General features: G+C 38.6%; 2 protein-coding genes across 8 annotated transcripts in view; both read left to right on the top strand.

The window, feature by feature from the left end:
* Nucleotides 1-14350, top strand: part of pde10a (phosphodiesterase 10A) — a 52894-nt gene extending 38544 nt beyond the window's left edge. For 3 of the 5 annotated variants that reach the window (XM_029450352.1, XM_029450355.1, XM_029450356.1), the window contains 19 exons: nucleotides 62-182; nucleotides 1149-1198; nucleotides 1314-1454; nucleotides 1970-2125; nucleotides 3404-3454; nucleotides 4707-4765; nucleotides 5315-5366; nucleotides 6041-6183; nucleotides 6670-6762; nucleotides 6952-7138; nucleotides 8065-8207; nucleotides 8375-8458; nucleotides 8539-8689; nucleotides 8796-8951; nucleotides 9707-9879; nucleotides 10010-10121; nucleotides 10314-10394; nucleotides 11063-11151; nucleotides 13245-13344. In XM_029450352.1, coding sequence (XP_029306212.1) covers nucleotides 62-182; nucleotides 1149-1198; nucleotides 1314-1454; nucleotides 1970-2125; nucleotides 3404-3454; nucleotides 4707-4765; nucleotides 5315-5366; nucleotides 6041-6183; nucleotides 6670-6762; nucleotides 6952-7138; nucleotides 8065-8207; nucleotides 8375-8458; nucleotides 8539-8689; nucleotides 8796-8951; nucleotides 9707-9879; nucleotides 10010-10121; nucleotides 10314-10394; nucleotides 11063-11151; nucleotides 13245-13344 — 2142 coding nt within the window. Of the gene's footprint in view, nucleotides 1-61; nucleotides 183-1148; nucleotides 1199-1313; nucleotides 1455-1969; nucleotides 2126-3403; nucleotides 3455-4706; nucleotides 4766-5314; nucleotides 5367-6040; nucleotides 6184-6669; nucleotides 6763-6951; nucleotides 7139-8064; nucleotides 8208-8374; nucleotides 8459-8538; nucleotides 8690-8795; nucleotides 8952-9706; nucleotides 9880-10009; nucleotides 10122-10313; nucleotides 10395-11062; nucleotides 11152-13244 lie in introns of all 5 variants that reach the window. The other 2 variants (XM_029450353.1, XM_029450354.1) reach the window with 2 other exon arrangements.
* A 3488-nt stretch (nucleotides 14351-17838) lies between these two features.
* Nucleotides 17839-21561, top strand: LOC115020381 (uncharacterized protein C6orf118-like). Of its 3 annotated transcripts, XM_029450370.1 has the most exons (10): nucleotides 17839-17910; nucleotides 18200-18817; nucleotides 19090-19212; nucleotides 19790-19837; nucleotides 20315-20439; nucleotides 20529-20590; nucleotides 20876-21045; nucleotides 21128-21181; nucleotides 21304-21365; nucleotides 21449-21561. In XM_029450370.1, exons 2-10 carry the CDS (start codon nucleotides 18203-18205, stop codon nucleotides 21504-21506), a joined length of 1317 nt encoding a protein of 438 aa, XP_029306230.1. In that variant the 5' UTR covers nucleotides 17839-17910; nucleotides 18200-18202; the 3' UTR covers nucleotides 21507-21561. The 3 variants fall into 3 exon arrangements, with proteins under 3 accessions (XP_029306230.1, XP_029306231.1, XP_029306229.1); XM_029450371.1 differs by lacking the exon at nucleotides 21128-21181; XM_029450369.1 differs by having other exon boundaries at nucleotides 21128-21365.
* The last annotated feature ends 502 nt before the right edge of the window (nucleotides 21562-22063 follow it).

Genomic DNA, 22063 nt, shown 5'->3' with positions numbered 1-22063 from the left:
TCAATCTCAGTGTTTATGCAAAGCTGCGGAGTTGCAATTCTGTGTGTCTTGTGTCCAGCAGTACCAGGACACAAATATGCAGGGTGTGGTGTACGAACTCAACAGCTACATGGAGCAGCGTCTGGACACTGGAGGAGACAACAAACTCCTGCTCTATGAGTTGTGCAACATCATCAAAACAGGTAAAAGCAGACATTGTCCAGCTTATTGATCCTCTCAGCTTCAGTTCATGTCACACTGGTGCTTTCAAACATCTCCCTCTGAGACTGGGATGCAATACTCTAAATACCTATTGAGGAAAATTAGTTTTTAAGAGGCAAAATAACCCCAGAAGAGAGTTTTGTCACTGTAAAGTAAATTTAGTGCACTTTTCTGACATTGAATATCATTTTCTGACCCCAACTGACCCCAAGCACACCCGTATTCTGTTTCAATGAAAATAATACATAAATACAATAAGCAGTAAGAATTATTTATAAAAGAATCCCAGTTCTTCTCCCCATTCAGCTCAAACCAAAATATATGACTATGTAAAAAACTAGTAAATTCAACGATTTATATATGATATGATCAAACAATCTTTATATTTCTTTTATAATAAATGCATTCCTTATTAATGTTGAATATTAGATTGGTTTAGTGTTCATATGGTTCCATTTTCCAGCATTTTAGTACAAATCTTAGATTTTCCAAGACTTTATCGTTCTCCTCCAGACAAAATCTGTTGCATTTTATTTTAGGGTTTTCAAAGAATTAAACCAAAGCATAAGTTCACCCAAACCACACCACTCATTAACTTCTTGATCATCTGTGTATTCACTGACGCTCCACCGGTCCCCCTGTCGTCACATTGTATGATAACATGACCTATATATCAGTGTGAAAAGAGACTGAAAGGAGGAGTGGGAATGAGATGAACTGGATGGTATTCAAAGCCCTCTCGGTCAGAGTGCCCTTGTTGTTATGTGGGACATTGTTAATAGATTGTTATTAGATTTTAACTGCACTGTTATGTCCTTATTGCACCTTTCCTCGAAGGTATCCCTGCCATTTATTGTTAGGCACATCTATATGAGAGAATCTAAACGCGGACAGCTAATATCAGTGAGCACTGGACTGTCTAACATGTGTGTCTCTTATTTCTACAGCAACAAAAGCTGATGGATTTGCACTTTACTTCTTGGGAGAATGCAACAATGTAAGTGCAGAGGACTTTTGCTGAATACATTTTATACACAGTTGTGTTCATGTGTTTGACTTTTTTTCTTGCCATTTCTGTTTCCCTCTCTGCTCTTTTCTATGCTTCTCAATAGAGTTTATGTATGTTCACTCCAACGGGGGCCAAGGATGGCCCTCCAAGCCTCATCCCCTCCGGCCCCATCGCATTTGGGACAACCATTGCCGCTCATGTTGCCAAGACTCACAAAACACTGCTAGTAGAGGACGTCATGGGGGTGAGACTGCTCGCAACCAGTACAGATTTACTCGTCATAGGAATCTTAGATCTCTTTATGCCCTTTACATATGTTTCATCAAATGATCTTTGCTCATCACCACCTGCTTTTGATGCATTCAGTCAAGCTAAAAATAAAAATAAATATAGTTGCAACAATTAGTTGATTAATCAATTAATCGACAATTATTTTGACATTTTGATTAATCATCAAAGTAATCTTTTAATGCTAAAATGGCAGATGAGTTTTGGACAAAACAAGACATCACTTTGAGAAACAGGGGAAAAACATTTTTCACTATTTACTGAAATATTCTTTTCTGTTTTTTATTTTCTATTAAGTAATCAAGATATTGAAAATAATCAATAGTTGCAGCCTTACTTTAAATTAGAATCTTTTGAATTTTCTGATTACGGGCAATTGTTATTATATGTCTTCTTCCTCATCTATATCAGTTGATGTACTATGCTGACCTCTTTTGGTGATATTGACCTTTACTGATCTGTGTGTTGCAGGACGAGCGCTTCCCCGACGGCACAGGGCAGGACTCAGGGATCCATGTTCACTCTGTCCTGTGCCTCCCCATCATCACTGCCATCGGGGACCTCATTGCCATCCTGGAGCTGCATCGGCAGTGGGGCAAGGAGCCCTTCAACCTCAGCCACCAGGAGGTCAGTCTGACCCAGACAAAACACACCAAGAGTGGGAGGCTGGAGCAAGGCTCACAGAACTACAGTTAGCCTGGTATTCACCTTAATCTGGATCTGTTTAAGATCTCTATTAGATTTGTGGGGTTCAGTTGATTGTGGAAAAAACGTTATAATGCTGTGTTTTTGTCTTCAAGCACTTTCTACTAGTTGCTAATGACATACAATTAGTAAAAATAACTTACAGGTTGCCAAAGCAAGTCTAGTCACAGTGAATAAGCTTTAAAGATTTACATTTGAAATTCAAAACTTTCCACAAACAAACCATCTCTTGACAGCATATTTAAAATTACGTAATGATTTCCAGATTTGTAGTTTGTTTTAAAGACATCTTTTATATATTTACCTTTTTTGTAAATAAATTAAATATTAGGAAGTGTAATGACTGACTTGAGAATTATTTGTTACATTTTATAACATTTTATTTAAACCTGCATTTCTTTGGTCAGTTGTTGGCGGCACAACAAGCATTACACTGATATAAGGTGATATGGCTTAGGTGTTAGCAAACAGTCGCTTACTTACACATCTTACAGACACAGAGTAACGTTAGTATTATTTTTAAGTCGTGTTTCTGACCACCTGACGAGTCCAATATTCCAATAGTCACTCTACGTTTAGCTCTGGTTTGGTTTACACTTACTCCTGAGGGGAACATGTGGCTTGTAAATGTTCCACAGTGTTCACCAGCTAGTTGCTAACTTTGTCTGTGTGTGTTGCTTGGCAGGTAGAGTACAGTGTGTTCATTAAAGCTTTTGCTGAAGACAGCTGCTGGAAAAGAGTTTGATAAGCGCGGTGCAATAGTGAATCAAAACAGTAAAGTTGCAGTCAAACCAAAGCGATGAAGTGAAAGACAGTTAAATCTCCGTAGAGCTGAGGGGAAGTGCAGAGCAATAATTCTCTGTGAGCCTGTCACTTCAAGTGACCCCCTTCAAATTACACATAGTCATTTGATCATATAAAACATCTATTAGTGCAGCTTAAATTTTTGATTGCTTCATTTTTAATCTTTGAAATATGCAGACGCAGCAGTGTTACAGGTGTGAGTCTGTGTCCCCGGAGTTGCTCTGAATCTGTAGACTAACTGGCTCTTCTGTGATAACGAGCCTAATGTGCAGAACAGATCATTATGTTGAAATATACAAAAGAGGAAAAGTGATAAGAACTGATTAAACATTGTAAATGTTGTGATATATTAGTTTATATAAGTTCTTTGGAGCTAATCTTTACTTTCTTTTTCAGGTTGCAACAGCTAATTTAGCGTGGGCAGCAGTTGCCATTCATCAAGTACAGGTGAGCCGGCTGAACTGTAACATATCACTAAAGGCTTAGCAAGGTGAAGCCTACCCGTCCCACTTATTATGATGATAGTGGATGACTTTGTTTGTTCTGGTGGTTTTTAATGGGGAAATCCACTGTGTACAGGAACTGGGTTGTCACTGGGCCCAGTCCAATCAACTAAGCCACAGATTCAACAAACAGCTCCCTGTGGACGTCATTATGCCCGAGTGTTTTTATACGAACAGATAGCACAACACCTCAGAGAAGCAGCGTCCCACTGCGGCACTGGCCACAGTGGACCTCTGAGTCTCAAAACAGCTAAGCAAAACACTCTTTTCTCCCAAATATTCATATTGTTTTCTTTTAAATATATCAGCTCACATGCAGAATTATATTCGTCTGTAGAGATAACGGCCCCTCTATTTCTTTTGTATATTCTTAACAGGTTTGCCCCAAATTTCATAGGTTGCCTTTTTACATTGTACATCAACTTTTGTGAGTGAAATATGACTGTAGTTCTCTCCATTATTGTTTTATTGAAGGTGGGTGCAAAGACTTCCAGTTAATTAATTTTATTGATATATTTTTGCTGCTGTCATTATTAATAGTAGTCATTTATTTTCATTGTTATTTTACACTTTAAGCATTTCTACGTGTGCTAATATATAGATATTTGGGTGTGATAACTTTCTGTTGTGATTCAGTCATATTTGTAAATATTTTACGCACATTAATACAATACTCCATTACACATTAAGTGTGTGCACTCCCAGAACATGTGTATGACATCCCATTATCTGAGTTACATCATGGGCATTTAGGAGATGCAGTGAGGCTGAACTGATGTAGCCTATGTGGGGTATAATACATACAATTAAATATGGTGATCTGCATGAGTCTATGTTTTTGTAATAACCTGAATTTTTGTGACTTTTACGGTTCATTTCGCTGTTCCTCTTAATATCATTTTGATATTAATCCCTATTGTGAGGTTGCGTTCAAAGTGTAATAGAGTTTCTGAGATGGAAATTCTTGAGTGTTTTTTAACCCAACAAGTCTTTTATAAAAGTGAAGTCACCAGATGTTTCATTATTCTGCAAAACACTGTGTTGTTAGTGAAACTCAGGTGGCCCACACCCAAGTGTGTAGACAGTAAGTTGGTTTGTTGACAGTACACGTAGGACGCTGTATGTGTTCTTTGAGAAATGTGTGATACTACTGGGTGCCGGTCGTGACCTATTTCTTTATTGTCGTTTGTTTGTAGGTGTGCAGAGGCCTCGCCAAACAGACTGAGCTCAATGACTTCCTTCTAGATGTGTCAAAGTAAGAGCTTCTCTTGGGACAGTTTACCTAACTCTAAATGAATGCTGATGAAAACATACTGAAAGTGTATTTACACCATGTTCTTATTTTATTAGTATAACAAAATTAGTAAGTATCTTTTCTCATATCAGGTCAAATATAAATACAACTTTTGGTAACACTTTATTTGGATAGTCTGGACTACAAATAGTTTACAGTATTTGTAACATTTCAACAGCTCTGTAGTACAAATTAGAATTGGGGGATTGAGTAACTTTAAGATATTCAGAGAATATTTAGGAATATTCATGAATTGTCACATATACTATATAGATACTATGTTAAACATCTACAGACAAAGCAAAATAGTAACTAATAAGCTGTTAAAATGTTACAAATACTCTATTTGCTGGCAGACTATCAAAATAAAGTTTTGCCAAACCTTTGTCTCACACAATAGAAAGAAATGACTGCATTTTAGTCAACTTAGCTTTCATGTCTTGAATGTGAACGTCATCAGAGCTTCCCATTTGTCAACATCTCAATGCGCCATTTCTTCTTTTCGCACAGAACATACTTTGATAACATTGTGGCAATAGATTCTCTACTTGAACATATTATGGTGAGTGTGATTTCTGCAAGTATGTGTTCATTCACATTGTCTTCAAGGCTACACATCCTGGGAGTGTGTGTTAGGTTTATGTGTGTTAAAGAAAGAGTAGTAATGCTGCTGTGATACAGATACACAGGCTTTCTTGATTCCTGAGGGGCACTGCTAATATTTCCTGACAAGATGTTTGTTGCCATTAATAATATATGATAATAGTAATACTACTCCTCATAATAATAATTGTTTAATTAACATAATAGATACATAGACATACTAAATCAATGTTTAGACTAGGCTCAACCTAAAATAGGCAAGCTTTTCAGCTTGCAATATTTTAAATGTGATCTGGATGAGTGTCAAACATGACTTTCCTGTTTTTCTACTAAAACCCACCTCTCTGTTTGTATGTATTTTGTTGCCTTGTGACATTGTCGTCAATCTCAGGTCATTCGAGTCATCTGGTTCAAACACTAAAATGAACTGGAATGACCTGTAGTTATACTGTGTGTGTGTGTATTATCTACATTTAACTGTTCCATTCAAAAGAAACAATTCAAACTACAGTGATGTATCTGATTTAATTTAGTAGGAGGTGCTAGATGTAATTCTCTTAAATGTTTTTATTTTCCAGTTCTTTCAAACCATCAGTATTGCTAATAAGGTTTGTTCCTGGTGTTGTTTTGCAGATATATGCAAAAAACCTGGTGAATGCGGACAGGTGCGCACTCTTCCAGGTAGATCACAACAACAAAGAACTGTACTCTGACCTGTTCGATATTGGGGAGGAGAAAGAAGGCAAACCTGTCTTTAGGAAAACCAAAGAAATTAGGTGTGTACGATTTATATTTTCTCTTACAGTGTGCTAAACTCATTTTTAAATGTTTTCCTTTGATGTGCATCTCAGTTTATTTTGAAAGAGTAGAAAGGTTTTTCAAAAGGCTTTTTTTCTCCACGCATCCAAAAGTGTGTTTCCTGCCCCGAGTTAATATTATTCACCATAGTGAACATTACAACATGGTCCTCTTGTGACAAATACATCTCAGAAAGAAATGACTCATAGACTAATAGAAAGTCAATAGAAAAGCAAGGAGGAAATCTAATTACTTTAACTAGATTGTGTGCCATTACAGTGGAACATCATTTTTACCCTCTGAATAAAAACTGTTAATCTACAAACTATTTGTGCTGTAAATTGCATTTTTTAAATCAGGTTTTCACATGGATTTTCATATTATTGATTTTCACACATCCATCCACCCAGCTATGACAGACTGACAAAAGCTAACTTGTGTCCTCTCCTCTCCTCCTTCTCTAGGTTTTCTATAGAGAAGGGAATAGCTGGCCAAGTGGCTCAGACAGGGGAAGTCTTAAATATCCCAGATGCCTATGCAGACCCCCGGTTCAACCGGTAAACTCCAACAGACTTTGCGATAAGCCATTTTTACTAATCTGTTCGATTATGTGATTATCTACCATCTAATTAACTGTCTTGAAGTTGTGCTATGATTTGTGCTGGACGATGGTTGTGCAGTTGTCTCACATTCTGTCCTCGGTTACATGATGAATGTTTCATATTTGCGTATGTCTTCCTCAACAGAGAGGTGGACCTCAAAACCGGCTACACCACGCGGAACATCCTGTGCATGCCCATCGTGAGCAGGGGGACCGTTATTGGTGTAGTGCAGATGGTGAACAAGCTAAGCGGAAGTGCCTTCACTAAAACAGATGAGAACAACTTTAAGATGTTTGCTGTCTTTTGTGCTCTGGCCTTACACTGTGCAAATGTGAGTAAACTGAATCAATGTTAAAATATTTAACCCACTAACTTGTATTCACAGCAAAACTCCATTCTTTTTTGTATCTCTCTGCACAAGCCTGCTCTTTATCTTTTGCAGTGTAGGCAGATTATATAATACCTCATGGCCATGAATACTTTATTCTTATTTTCAGAAAACTGCACCTTTGACGTAGTGGCCTCATCACCGCCCTAAATTCATACTGAAGCCTGAAGGCTTGTTTCAGCTGTTACTAGGCTGCGGGTTTCCCTATTTGTGGGAGAAGTAATTTCATTTTTCTCCAAGAATCCCAGAAAATGAATAAAAGATTATTTTTTGGTGATGATGATTATCCCTTACATGGAACACAGATGTTTCATGAATCAACTCTCGAAGCCTGCGTTTGTGTGGTCTGTCCGTCAAAGCCTCTCCTCTCCGTCGGGGCCTGACTCACCATCATCTCGTGCGACAAACTTACGCAGGAGCAGCGTCACAAAGTTGGTTTTAAAATTGATGAGGCATGTGTTAATATTTTAAGACAAGCAGTCTGCATCCGTCCACTGACAGGATTTATGTTTAGCTGTAATTTATGCCTCACGTCTCGAGGAAACTCACTTGGGCCGACTCCTGATTTATGCTGATTTATGGTGGAAGGTGCGAGGCTCGGCGCCTGTCCCTGTCGCCTGTCTTATCCCTGTCTGTCTGGGAAGGGGACAGGGATACAAACCAGATGTGGAGACACTTTTTTATTAAATATGATGCAGGACTGTTGCCTATAACTTAACTTTGTCTGACCCTTTTGGAAATTCCATCTGTGATACTTAAAGAATTCAACAATATATAAAATACTCTCTTGGTATTTTATAGCGCTGGAGTGTTTACTTTCTCTCTCTCGACTTTTTAAAGACTGATTCCTATTCTGTGTGTTTCTGCAGATGTACCACAGGATCCGGCACTCTGAATGCATTTACAGAGTGACGATGGAAAAGCTGTCTTATCACAGCATCTGCACATCAGAAGAATGGAAGACCCTTACCCAGCTCAACCTCCCTACACCCATTTATAAAGAGATTGAAATGTGAGTGATCTTTCAGGTTCAAGTGTTGGTGATTATCTCTGCTGTGAGCCTGAGTGTGGTTGGGTCTGTGCCACGTGTCGGTGAAAGTGACAATGACAGAGTCCAGAAGCTCTGTCCCTCTGTGTGCTGTACATGCTAATTTAAGACTCTCCTCCTCCCTCCTCCAGGTTCCACTTTGACATTAGTCCCTTTGAGGAGATCTGGCCTGCTGTCTTCATCTACATGGTTCATAACTCCTGTGGAAAGACCAGGTAAGGTGTTGTCAATGTCAGCTCTTCACCAAAGCTCAGGATGATACATTGTTCATCTTCCTTTCTTTCCGTGTGTGTAGCTTTGAGCTGGAGAAGCTGTGTCGGTTCACCATGTCTGTACGGAAGAACTACCGGCGTGTGCCCTACCACAACTGGAAGCACGCAGTGACGGTGGCACACTGTATGTACGCCATCCTACAGAAAACATCCGGGATGTTCACAGAGCTAGAGGTTTGCTCCTTTTTGGGTCTGGGTTTTACTGCTCCGAGACAAAATCAGCATCCGGGGTAATCCTTTGTAATTCTTGTCTTTCTCGTCTTCCCACTCGGGTTTACAGAAGAAAGGTCTGCTGGTCGCCTGCCTGTGCCATGATCTGGACCATCGGGGGTACAGCAACTCATACCTGCAGAAGTTTGACCATCCGCTGGCTGCTCTGTACTCCACCTCCACCATGGAGCAACACCACTTCTCTCAGACCGTCTCCATCCTGCAGGTAGAGCTCCACTATGCAGAACTCACTGTACCATTAAAGTTGACATTTCTTAATGAATTAATTCTCTTTTTTATTTTTTTATAAATAATATGTTGGTATGTTTCATGATAGCTTCTTATCGCTCTCTTCTGTAACATTTGATCGGTGATTGTTTTGTGTGTATTTCCACTTCATCAGCAAAGCAGAAAGCAGGGCACAATTGAAGCCCACTAAAAGAAAGACTGATGGCCACTCAACACACATTGTTTTACAAAAAGATTTAGGACATTATTGCCTTCATTTGACAATGGACAGTGTAGAAATTGGGGGAGAGATAGAGGGGTATGATATACAACAACGGCCCAAAGGCTGGAATCAAACCCGGGACATTGTGGTTATATGGTGCTGTAACTACTCGGCCACCAAGGCACGCCCAAAAACTTAGATTTAATTTGAAACTAAAACCACTAAAATAAAAAACAACCAGAATTTTTAAAAAATGTAAGTCTTCACATTTCTAAGTACATGTATACATTCTTCTAATTCTTCAATGAACATATTGTTTCAAGAAAACCGATGCTTTCACACACACACATTGTCAATTACAGATACATCATGATTTAGTTCTGAGTGCCCTCTTCTGTTGCGTCCAGGTTCTGCGTGAACCTGCGATGGCCTGAGATGAACGTGAGATTACAACCTGTTGTAATCTAGCTGAGCCGAACGCCTCATAAGTGGAGCTTTTGCTTTTTTATTGATCTCTTTGTTTCCCATAGCTGGAAGGGCACAATATTTTCTCCAACCTGAATTCCAGCGAGTACGAGCAGGTGTTGGAGATCATCCGGAAGGCCATCATCGCCACGGACCTCGCCCTGTACTTCAACAACCACCAGCAGCTGTCGGAGCTGCTGAACTCGAGTGTGCTGGATTTGAAGAACTTCACACACAGGTTAGATTCACAACTCGCACCAGCTGCACACGTCAGGTCGGGTCTCATAGCATCACACGCGGACCTGGTGCAAATAAACGGCACATTGAGTTCCTCCTAATGGCTTTAACGAGGCTTTGCTCCCCCCCAGGGACCGTGTGATTGGTCTGATGATGACAGCATGTGACCTGTGTTCTGTTACCAAGCAATGGCAAATCACACGACTCACCGCCAACGACATCTATGCTGAGTTCTGGGCTGAGGTACAGTGGGATCCTGCTGGAGTTTAAACAGCTTTTATGTCATTTAGTGCCTCCAGTACAACAGTCAGACTTCTGTTATTACTTGGAAATGCTGCTACTCCTAGCTGGCCTACAATTTGTAAAGCGTGAAATAGTGTCGTCTAGTGGTCATAAGATTTGTCACAGTTCTCTCTTTATTTTGTTCCTCCACAGGGAGATGAGATGAAGAAGATCGGATTGCAGCCGATCCCTATGATGGACAGAGACAAGAAGGACGAGGTTCCCCAAGGCCAAGTAAGACCAGCACTTTACTCATGTGCCTCTAAGCTCACTCTCTAACTTACACTCTCACTCAAAGAGTTCGACATTTCTGCATTATGAACGTATATAGAATAACCACAAAGGGGAAGCTAGTGGTCATATAAAAATGTAAAGTAGTTGACTTAAATAACCTAGTATCACTATATCTTCAGATAACAATATAATGTTTTTAGAATAGCTTTATTTTTACCATTTTATATTGATAAATAATAAAGGTTAAACCATTCACCAGAACTATGTTTGGCCAATTTGTGTGCCTGTCAGGAAATCAGATCAGTTAGCTACTATAGTTATTTTTAGGAGTTTAGTTTGTAAACATTTGTAGTGTGTTTTTTGAGCATGTGTAGCTTTTAAGACCGCTCACACCCCCACACATCATACACTCATTGAGTCACTTCTTCCTGGCCTAAGAGACACCCCACATGACAGCCCTTGGTCATAAATAAGCTATTATCAAAACACAAACAACAGAGAGTATCAAAATCATGAGATGTGTGTTGCATTTCTGCATTATTACATAATGCATCACATTAATTTATTATACTGTTTGTGAGAATGTTAATACAAACTCTATAAAAACTTCCTTCTGTTGCCTAATTATTCCTGTTTGTTTGGTCGGATGGTTTTTGTATTTTTTTAAGGTGGGATTCTACAATGCTGTTGCCGTTCCATGTTACACGACACTATCAGAGCTTTTCCCACCATCCAGTCCTCTTCTAAAAGCCTGCAAGTAAGTATTCAAAGCTGCAGTTTTACATGTATTAGGGAACGTCTCCGCTGTGTGCTTGGACTAAAAGCATGAGGTGACAGAGAATGTATTTAACGTATAACAAAATAAATCACTGTATAAATGTTGGTGTTTCAATTCATGTTTTTAAATCTTTCGAACACAAAACAATCAAAAAGTTACCTCACACAATAATGTCGTACTGATTTCACAACTTATGTGGCCAACAACTTGAAGTGCAATGCGTTGCTGTCCTCATCTGACCAGCAGCAGTTGGCCAGACAAATACGATTCGAGGTGATAAGGACGTCCGTGTGAAAGCAAACATTCCAAGAGTTCTACTAAAAATACAAACAACAAGCTACTGCAGTGATTTTGGATTAAACAAACTTCTACCAACTGCTAAAACTTCAGACAGGTTTCAATACAGGATGCAGTTTGCAAACCGTTTGTGCACCAGCAGTGGTGGAAGAACTATTAAGATATTTCTTTTTTTAAGTATTAATACCAATTATTAAAATTAATACATTTAAAAGTATTAAAAAGTAAAAGTATTTAATTATAATCAAGAAAATGTACTTACAGAAAAAAAAGTACTCACTATGCAGCCAAATGGGCTCTTTAGTGGTTACATTACTATACATTATAAAATGATATTATTAGTATTTTTAATGCAGTAACATGTAAGATGCATTTTAATGTTGCAGCTGGTTGCAATAGAGCTCATTTTATAATGTTTTATACTATCGGGTGGATTTAATTTACTGATACTAGTTTGCATATTCTCGTTATATGTTTTTAAAATCTTCATCTGCAAAGTTACTCAAGTCATCAAATGAATGTAGTGAAGTAAGAAGTACAATATAAGCAAATCTTTAAGATTAAATCCTACCGCTGTGCACCAATGTGTGTGTTTGACTGCTTTCACATTTGATAAGAGTGTAAGAATGTATTTACATGTGTAATTTCTGATTGTTGAACACGGTCATATGGCACATTTGCCACTGGTCTTTAAAACGTTGTGACCTTGATCTGCGGGAATGCAAACAAAGTGAGCAGTTTAATATTTAAGCCCCGGTTGTGCGTCATCACTGGGCCCTGGGTGGGCAGCGGGCCTAGACCTTGCGGAGCCCGGCTGCTTGTTGTAGTGATCTGCCACAGACGTGTAAACTGCATCAGGCTGGCTCAGTGAATGGAATGGCAGCAAAGGGCAGCACTTTCTGCACTCGTATGTCAGGCTGGATTATAACACAGGTGGCAGGTGGTTACCTTTGTGACAACAAGACCTGATGGGAGCGCTACTACAGATGACTAATGAATTACACCGTTGCTGCGCTGACATGTGTTTGACTATTGTTCATTGCATCATTATTGTTGACAGTCTTGTCTTGAATAAATTGCCAGTCAAAATGATATATATTTAGTTGTTGTTACAGTTGGGTTTGGTTTAATGCAATGTGTTGACATTTAATATGGATCTTTTCAGGAACATGAAGTGATATTATTCTGATATGTTTGTCCTTATATCATTGATACACTTACATATTTTTCTAAAGAAATTATGTGCATACCATTTTTAACATCATGTGCACCCCCTTGTGGCAGCAAAGTGTTATACTGTTGTGTGCTAACTAGCTAGTCCCATCAGTAGCTACAGTAGAACATTTAATTTTCACTCAATACAAGACAACTTAAAGGCCATTTAATCTAATTAGCATTAACATTAAATTAAAACATTAGAATATAAAATTGACATTGTATTTTGTTTGAAATGTATGTAAATAAATACATAATTTTGTCTTATTATTGAAGAAGTTTTCAATGTCTTTGATTCATGCTGAAATAAAAATATATTAACGTAGAGGAATAACAAAAAATAGAAATAAGTAATAAATATGTAATATTATGTGCTTTACTACAATATATGACAACAATAAATATGGAATAATATGAAAACTACATATAACAACTTCCTCTTATTTCAGATTGTAAGCCATGTCTTTGCAGTAAGAAATGAAATGTCTGCGTTAGTGGCTCAGCCCTGATTGTAACGGCATGTGGAGTCTGAATCTAATGGAGGTGTTTTGTGTTTGCAGGGAGAACCTGAGCCAGTGGGAGAAGATAACGCGGGGAGAAGCGCAGGACGTCGTGCCCAGCCGGCCTTGTGATTCAGGCCCTGTCAAGGTGGACAACTGACTACCAAAGGGGTTGCTGGCACACCAAAGGAATGCAACTAGAATCCTGCCACGGACCTGGATCTTCGTAGGGGGAAGAACCCACATCCTGTGTTAGCAGGAGACGGATCAGCTAAAGGCGACTTGACTTTGAAAACACACAGTAACCTCATTGGGTGACGGAGGTGTCAACACTGACAGTTTCACCGATCCCAGAGACTGACAGACAGCCGATGGGGAGGGACTTCAACCCATCACTCTACATCCACTCAGCTTGGGAATTCATTTGGTAGAATGGACTTGTGTCGTTTTGGTTGTTTTATTTTGGCTGTGTTATATTTTATGATTTTTATTTTATTTTATATGAGCTGATTATTTTATGGTCTTGTATTTGCAGAGGCCTTACTCTGAACCTTTCACAGGCTAGACATATGTGAAATCTTGTCGTTGGTTCAGGCTTTTTGTTTTTTTTAAATGGTACTGTTTGCCTTCTGTGGTAGGTTTATCGTACGTGCACTACTTCAGCAAGGTATTTCCAGAGACAGAAGGAATGTGTAGAGCAGATGTATCGTTTAATGCCACCTTACTGAGAAGGTGGACGTAAGAATGTTTTTTTTATTACTTTTTGAGCAAAAATCCTTTGCAGTACTTGAATAATTAAGACATACAGCCTATTCTACGTGGAGAAATCCCCCGCAGCGTATTCTACTAAACGTGGATGAACTGTGACGAGCAGAGTTAGATAATGTGGACACTTGTGAACACAGTCACAAGAGAGTCACAATGTTTCTCCTTGAAGTGGACCCCACAGCACTGCCCTCGGCCCCTCCTGGCATTTAGGAACCTGCTCCATAGTACATCTAACATCTTCTGAATAACAGGATCTGATCCCCGGCCAGCAGTAATAATATTTGCAGGACAAAGAAGATGCACACATAGCATCAGCTGTAGTATAGTAGTGTGCAGGCTTATAGTATAGTAAGGCTGTATACTATTGAATTTTCACTGTCATTTTTCACGCCACTATCACCTCAATTACACAACAATCTGGTTTCTCCTCATTAATCAGTAATCATTTCTACAACCATGAATAAAGCATGAGGGTACTGCACAAGTTGGTTAAGTGTCTCAGCGGATTCTAAAGATTTCTTTGTTTGCAGTGACACAACAAACTTGGTACATGTTGACTACCTTAGGTAATGTCTAGACTGGCACCCAGATTTATAACAACATGGTTAAGGCGCAATGAATTATTGAGTAATAAACGTAATAAATGGTGAGGGGTGAAATAAGACGATACAGTCACTTTCCATTGCTGGGTTAAAAGCCGCAGTGTGAAACATCTATGGCAGTGAACCCTTTCTGCGGTTGATGCCAGGCAAAGCAGCTCAAGTCTCAACGACGGTCAGCTTCATATTTTCTCAAACCTGTTAAGCTAAAGTGCATCATATGTCTATCTCTGGGATTGCAACTCAACAATGTTTGGTTGACTCTCTGCAGGTGTGTAACAGATGTTCCCTTCATACCCATGGCCTGTTGAAGGAAATAAATCATCCTCTCCAACGCCATGCAATGGGGTACATTTGGACTCTTTAAAAATGAGTTTCCGAGATCTTCCAAAAGACATTTTTTCTGTCTGAAACTGTCATTCCAGTGGACATTGTCCCTCCAAGACTGAAATTACCACTCAAATAATTTGATTTACAACTGGTACTGTGGCCCCCAATGGTGTGAATGTACATTTTGATGAATGTTTTGTTGATTGCAGATCGATAGTGGCATGTGGGTCAATGCGCCATCAGTTTCCATGATGTGCTCTGTCTCACTTTTCAGAATTGCTTCCAGTAAGCTTCAACCAAGAGCAACAACTAGCATGCACCTAAACTGATGTTCATATATCATTTTGCATATACGGTGATTGGTGTATACTGTGTGCAATCTAGGAATTAGTTTGTACAGACTGAGATGCTCTGATGGCTCGAAACTGAATGGCGGTTGTGCACTTTCAGACTGGGTGTGTACACTGTGTGTGCGTGTGAGAGAGAGAATGCTTTTGACTGTCTCTTTCCCCACTCCAACCCCACCTGAGAACATGGTTAAGTCCATAACACTGCACTGTCCCTTCTACTTTTCAGCACCAGTTATATACCATTGTCTGCACTATGTTTAGCTTATGATCTTTATCATTATTATTAATATTATTGATGATTATTATTATTGCTATTATTACTATTGTTATTTTCTTAATTAGAGTTAAATTTAAATTAACTTATATTTTTTATACAAAGAAAAATAATGTTGGCCTTTTTGTTTTGTACAAAGTAAACATTAAGATAAACAAAACGGTCTTGACATGTTACTGTTATCCAGAATAATTGCAGAATGTCTCAACTGTAAATGTAAGAGCAGTAGCCCAAATGACTTTTAATAAATACCTGAAAACTACGTCTCTGTGGTTATTCTTTATTTCCTGTGTGAATGAGCAGCATTCATTGTACTCTTAATGCATACTGTTTCATTGATACAGCTGCAGAGACAGTGTTGGCTGTCAATGAATCACTCTTGATTTGTCAGCAAGTAAAAGTTTGTAAAAGTCCAAATATAAATAAAAGTTTGGATCTTCATAATGACTGCCAATGGTGAAAACATTCTCCATATATTTAGTGTTGGAAAATGAGAGGACTGCAGTCTACTTAATGTATGTGTTGAGCGTAATGTAAAATCATCGAAGAGATTTGTAACATGCTTTTGCCCCATTTTAAACCTGCGTTATTAGTACTACTTTTTATTTTTTAATCACCATTTTATGCTGTATGGTGCTATTAAATGCAGACAATTCCCAAATAGCAGCTCTTCAACAAATACCTGATTGATGGAGTAACATTTTTTTTAATCTAATGTCATTCAAGTCACTCAGGTTTTTGTATTTACAATATATTTATTTTTGAAATTCTTAAATTAATGCCAATTAAGCAAAGAAACAAATTCATCAATCTTTTTTGGCTCTATAGGCTGAACAATTATTAGTTCTGACATTTCCTATTCTCTGCCATCAGCAATGCATCCTCAAACTTCTGGCAAGTAAACTTCTGGGAGCCTCCTCCATCCTTATCATTACATCAAATGTTAACGGGGGACACAAGAATGAAAATGACTGCACACTCCATCGTATAGCTCTACTTGTTTCATTGAAGCGTAACATGTTACACAGTCAGCTTTGCCATCTGGGTGCCTTCCTATTCTGGCCGTTCCAGCCCCGAGGCCGAGTTTCACTCTCCTTCTCCTCCTCCCTCTTCTTTGCTTTGTAGACTACTAGACTACTGGCTGTTTACTTACACACTATAACCTAATTATTGTGAACACCCAGATTAAGATAATAGTTTGATTAAAGCGTTTTCAGGAGTTGTTCAGTAACAAGATTTCCCCAAAAAACTAAATTTAAACGATTTGTCTGGTAATTGGATTACTGTGTGTGTGGCAGTCCACAGCAAACAATTTGAATGTCACAAAAATCAGAAAGCCTGAGGGAAAAGGGGGAATTTGTTGGTGTTTATTATTGTCCATGGTAAAAATGTACAGTGCAAAGTTTTGTTATTTGCAGCGTTAGAAACGACAGGTCACATAGTAGGCTATTGTTTCTGGCTCATGACTGAATGAATGAAAACTTGCGCCCAACAAAGTCAAACCACAAAAATGTGGATGTGTTGATTGTTTTCGGTTTTTTTGGTAAGAACGCATCCTTTTCTATGAGACAACAGTCGTCCTTAAATGCATAATCCTTAACTTTAAACTTTAAATGGATAGGGCTGCAAAATCAAGTGGAATGGGGTTTGGAAATGATCCATGCTCATAAATTGGAATTTGGGATTCAGGGACGCCTTTGGCCTCGAAATATTCCTGCTTTGAGATTAATTTTTACACATGGTCAGCAGTTTAAACCCCATGCCTGCTATTACTCATACATACCACTTTTTGATTGTTTGTCTTCTTGTTTCTTTTATGTTTTTTGACAGTTTGCAAGAATAAAATAACCCAGAGTAAGGAAAACATCAAAACTAAATGATTATTAGTTGGTGATACTCTCCTACTTAAAACTTAAAACTCTGGATTTCAAAATTAACCCCAGTTTCTCTGATTGGCTGAAGTATTATTATTATTATTATTATTATTATTATTATTATTATTATGACTGATGTCTTCATTTTAAATAACTAGATCACAAAATGTTATTTTCATAATGTAAATCATTTTACGAAAGCTGTTTTATATTGACCTAACAAACTAATTCCCGAATTTCTCCATGCTAATCATTCTAATGCTTGGCTTTTGAATAATTATAAACTCAAACCTACACAAATAGAAACATTTAGTACTGTCTACATTGTACAGTAGCCTACACGTTAACTTCACCTATCTGCCTGATCGTGTGTTAATGAGATCTAGCACCTTAAACCTCATGAGTACGATTATTATCCAGACATTGAACGCAACGCAGACATTACGCACTTCGGTCTCCCTGGCAACCGTGTAAAGAACAGAAAGTTTACTTTGTGTAGTGATTCCGCACAAAAGAACAATTAGCTAAAAGGTAAGCTTGTTATTTAGGGTTTCTTTGTTCACAAGCTGCAACTGCTTCTTAGCAATATGTTAAAGTAATGTAAAAGCAAGCACTGTTGATTCTGATTAGTGTTAGTTAAATAATAGTTTTGTTTAACTTTACCTCAGTATGTTTTCATAGATTTTGGTTTTTAAGACTATATTATATTAGCAGTTTTTAGAAATATAATCTCATCTTTGCTTACATGTATTTAATGGTAACATCACAGTTCTGCTGTATCAGAACGTGTCTTTACAATAACTTGTTTTGTGCCTTCAAGGTAATGTCCAGCAGATTTAAGCCAAAGCCCGGCGGCTTCAGGAGTGACATCCACAGACTGCTGCTGGCTGCTGAAGCTGGTCAGAAGACTGACATCCTGACCTACTCCTCAGGTCATCTGGGACCCCGCTGTCTTAACCAGAGTCAGATTCACAGGGAGACAAATAAGTCTTTCTGGAGGATGTCTCAGAGCCTAGAAGAAACCCCAAACCCTCTGGCACCCCAGCAAACACAGACAAAAGCACTGACCTCTGTGAAGAAGAAGGAAATGAAAGCGTGTCTCTCAGAGTTCTCCACTGGCACTGCTTTAGTAGAGTCGGAAGTCTCAAGGTCAAGACAAGATGAGGCTAATTATTTCTTATCGCATGCAGACAAAAAAGAAGATTTAATTCTACCTAAGATAGTTTACTGTTCCTCAAACTCTCAGCAGAAAGCCTTCACCCAGAAAAAGTCGAACTCTTCAACTGATCCGGAGGAGAAACAGCATCCTGACCAGAAAGGCCTGAATAAAGAAGGCCGGCTAAAGACCAAACAACGGTTTGGCAGGCAAGTCATAGCCAAGCAGAACCTCTGGGCTGGAATAAATATTGCTGAAATGCATGACAGGAAACTACAAAAGGTTAGAATGGTCACTCAAACCATGACATCACATCAACTAGTTTTGTAATTGCACTTTCAGGCCCATTAATATGTCAATTGTACATGAGATGGCAATTCTGAAAAGCCTTCTCAAACTCAGAAGGTGCATAAATAAAGACATGCACAGTCTCTCACACACATCTTAAATTGCTAACGTGTGTGTGTGTGTGTGTGTGTGTGTGTGTGTGTGTGTGTGTGTGTGTGTGTGTGTGTGTGTGTGTGTGTGTGTGTGTGTGTTCCTGTCATACCCAGGAGCTGAGGAGGTTGTCAGCGCAAAGCTGGCCCAGCAGAGACCGCCTTGCGGTGTTCAGTGACGTCTTTGATGATGTATGTGAAGGCTCGCCAGTATTTGGACGCATCCTGAGGGAAATTAAGGTTTTTCCATTTCCTCTGTACCCACTAGCACATTTTTAGCATGTGCCGTCAGACGTATTAGAGCCAAGAGAGAGTGAGTCCCCGGTGTATCAGGCGGAAGTAGAGCAACGACTGGAACCTGGTCATAATGCATCTGGGAGCAGGTCATCAGGGGGCAACGGTTACATTACTGCTCATCCATAAGAAACGTCTCAGGCTCATGCAAGTTTTCCTTTTGCACACAATAAAAATAAATAAACAAAATTGAGATTAAACTGATCATTGCGTGACATTCGTATGTTGTAATAAGTAGTGACAGTGAGGTCGCAGCCAAAAGCTTATTATTATTGTAAAACTACAAGAATTCTCTTTATAAAAAAGTTGTAACAGTAAGTCACCTATACTACAGTATTCTACTGCTCTTTATATGACAATTTAATGAAATACTTTATGACTTTCTATATTATTATATGGCATACTTTGAGCCGTACATTTATGTATATTATTATTCCCACAATTTCAGTAAAGTTTTATTGTCATCTACAAAGACACATAATTATAAAATACAGTGAAATAATGTTTTATTTTTTTCTTCCAGACAGATTATGATTCGTATGTCAACCACTTGATGGCTTCCCATGGCATGGTAAAGCACACTGCCCATACTGTATTCAAATGCATACGTAAGACATATAAGACGAAGAAGCAGAACATGTAGTAATGCTTCATGTTTCGTGTGATGGGTCATCACTCAGGCACTTTCAAAGTCTGGGAATTGCTTTTTTATACTGTGTAAGAATGTTTCAATCTTCTAAAAGGAGAAACTTTAACTTTCCAAAACTGCATCTACGATTCAGTCACAGCTCAAAGGGTCAGAAACAACGCTTGTCACAGGGCCTGTCATTAATTTTCATGCTAATTTGTTCATTAGCAACTGACCTCAGGGCTGCTTGCAATGTGATCTTTTTTTCAGTGAAAAGAGAATAACTTCACAGTTTCACATTACAGTAAATTAATATCTTGGAGCCTAAAATAATTTTTGCAATAGTCACAGAACAAGCATTTCTCTCAAGCATCTTTTTTGAAGTTTTAATATTTTTGTGTTGTTGTCGTTCTGTTTCAGTCACTGGATACTTCACTCAAAGATCTCGCCAATGGAAAAGTGAGCCAAATGGAGTTGGAAGATGCTGAAAAAGAGGTTTGCAGTCTGGAGCAGGAGGCCGGCAGAGCTCTACAGGAGAATATACGGTACTGCAAGGATCCGTCTTCCAAAAAAACTAAAGTATATATAATTATGTCTCATTATTTTAAGCATGTTTGTTCTTTTTTAACCTCAGAGTCCGAAATAAATCACAGAATGTTCCAGCTACCGTAGGCCCAGAGGACAGTGACACGAAGAGTAAGTCTCAAGACTGCATCGGTAGATCTAATCAATGTTAAACCACTTCTAAGCATTTGCTGTATATCTCCCAGCAGGCAGCAGCACATGCTAACTTTTAAATGTCCTGTGTCTCTGATGTGGACAGACTGAACAAATAATTACTTTGTCATGCCAACAGGCATAAAGACAGTTTTGTAGTTTGAGTGAGTCAGCTGTGACTTTACAGCGCCTGCAGGAGTGTGTATGTACGGTACAGATACATCTTACAGTGCATTCACGCGAGGCTCTTCTGTGTTTGGACAGATACGTGTCTGTCAGGACTACAGGACAGAGGGACCAACAGTGTCCAATCCAAGAGGCTTCAGGTGTTGAACACATGGAGGGAGATCCAACACCTGGAGGAGGAGATGAAGGAGACTCCGGTGTCCTCTGTTACCAATATGGCCACTGAAAGACCCATCAAAGACCTAAAGGTACTGGGAGATACATTTTTTAAGAGAGCTAAAAATACATATGGCTGCGATTTTTATTTAGCATTTTGTTGCCTATCTCCAGACAGAGATAATCAGACTGATAGCCTCAAATGAACGTCTGAAGATCACCAACAAGGCAAGAGAGTTTGACCTTCTTTCCCACCAGATCATCATTTTTTCAAATGTTACAGATTTTAAATGCCCGTCCTGCTATGTGATAGTGGGTCATGTTTTTTTACTCTGTATTTTTCCCTCAAGGATCTGGAAGACAACATCAACATGGTGCTGAACAGAGAGAAAGCAAGCGAGGCCATAAGACGGTACATGTTAGATTGCACAGAGATATTTGACTCGGAGACTTGTGACTATTTTTGTTTTACCTGCTGCTTTGTTTTACCCTCAGGATGTTGTGGGATGAAATACCTTGTGATCTACAAACAGAGAGCTTCATCGGCGAGTAAACCAGAGGATCCCTTCTTGAGATGTACATTGCAAAGTTCAATAAAATAAAGGGACATGTATTTAATAGTCACATCTTTGACCAGCAAGCAACTTAATTCTATCACTTTATCTTTGTCGTAGCCCTTCAGTTTGGGACATATCATAACCCTATAGATCATAGCTTAAAACTACCACTAGTATCAGCAAGCAAGCAATAACACAAGTGTCCAAATACTCTATTACAAGTTCTGCATCAAAAGGTATTGTAAATATCAACAATAAAATGTACATTATATTTAAAAGCACTCACTATGCAGATTGGCTCCTTAAAGAGTGTTACTCTATTTAATATATATTTTACCATTTAAAGTTACTGATGCAACATCGTAGTAGTATTTTGATGCTGTAGTAGGTTGAGGCAAATGTAATTTTAGTTTCTTTATATACTGCCAATATAATCTAAAATAACTCTTATTTTAGAAGATGATCGTGTTACATATTAACTAGTATTCTAATATTCTTCTTCTAGTACTATACAGCATCTGTCAAATTGTATGTAGTGGTGTAAAAAGTACAA

Source organism: Cottoperca gobio, chromosome 15 (genome assembly GCF_900634415.1).
Source record: "Cottoperca gobio chromosome 15, fCotGob3.1, whole genome shotgun sequence".
Lineage (NCBI taxonomy): Eukaryota > Metazoa > Chordata > Actinopteri > Perciformes > Bovichtidae > Cottoperca > Cottoperca gobio.
This window is presented reverse-complemented; position numbering and strand designations above follow the sequence as displayed.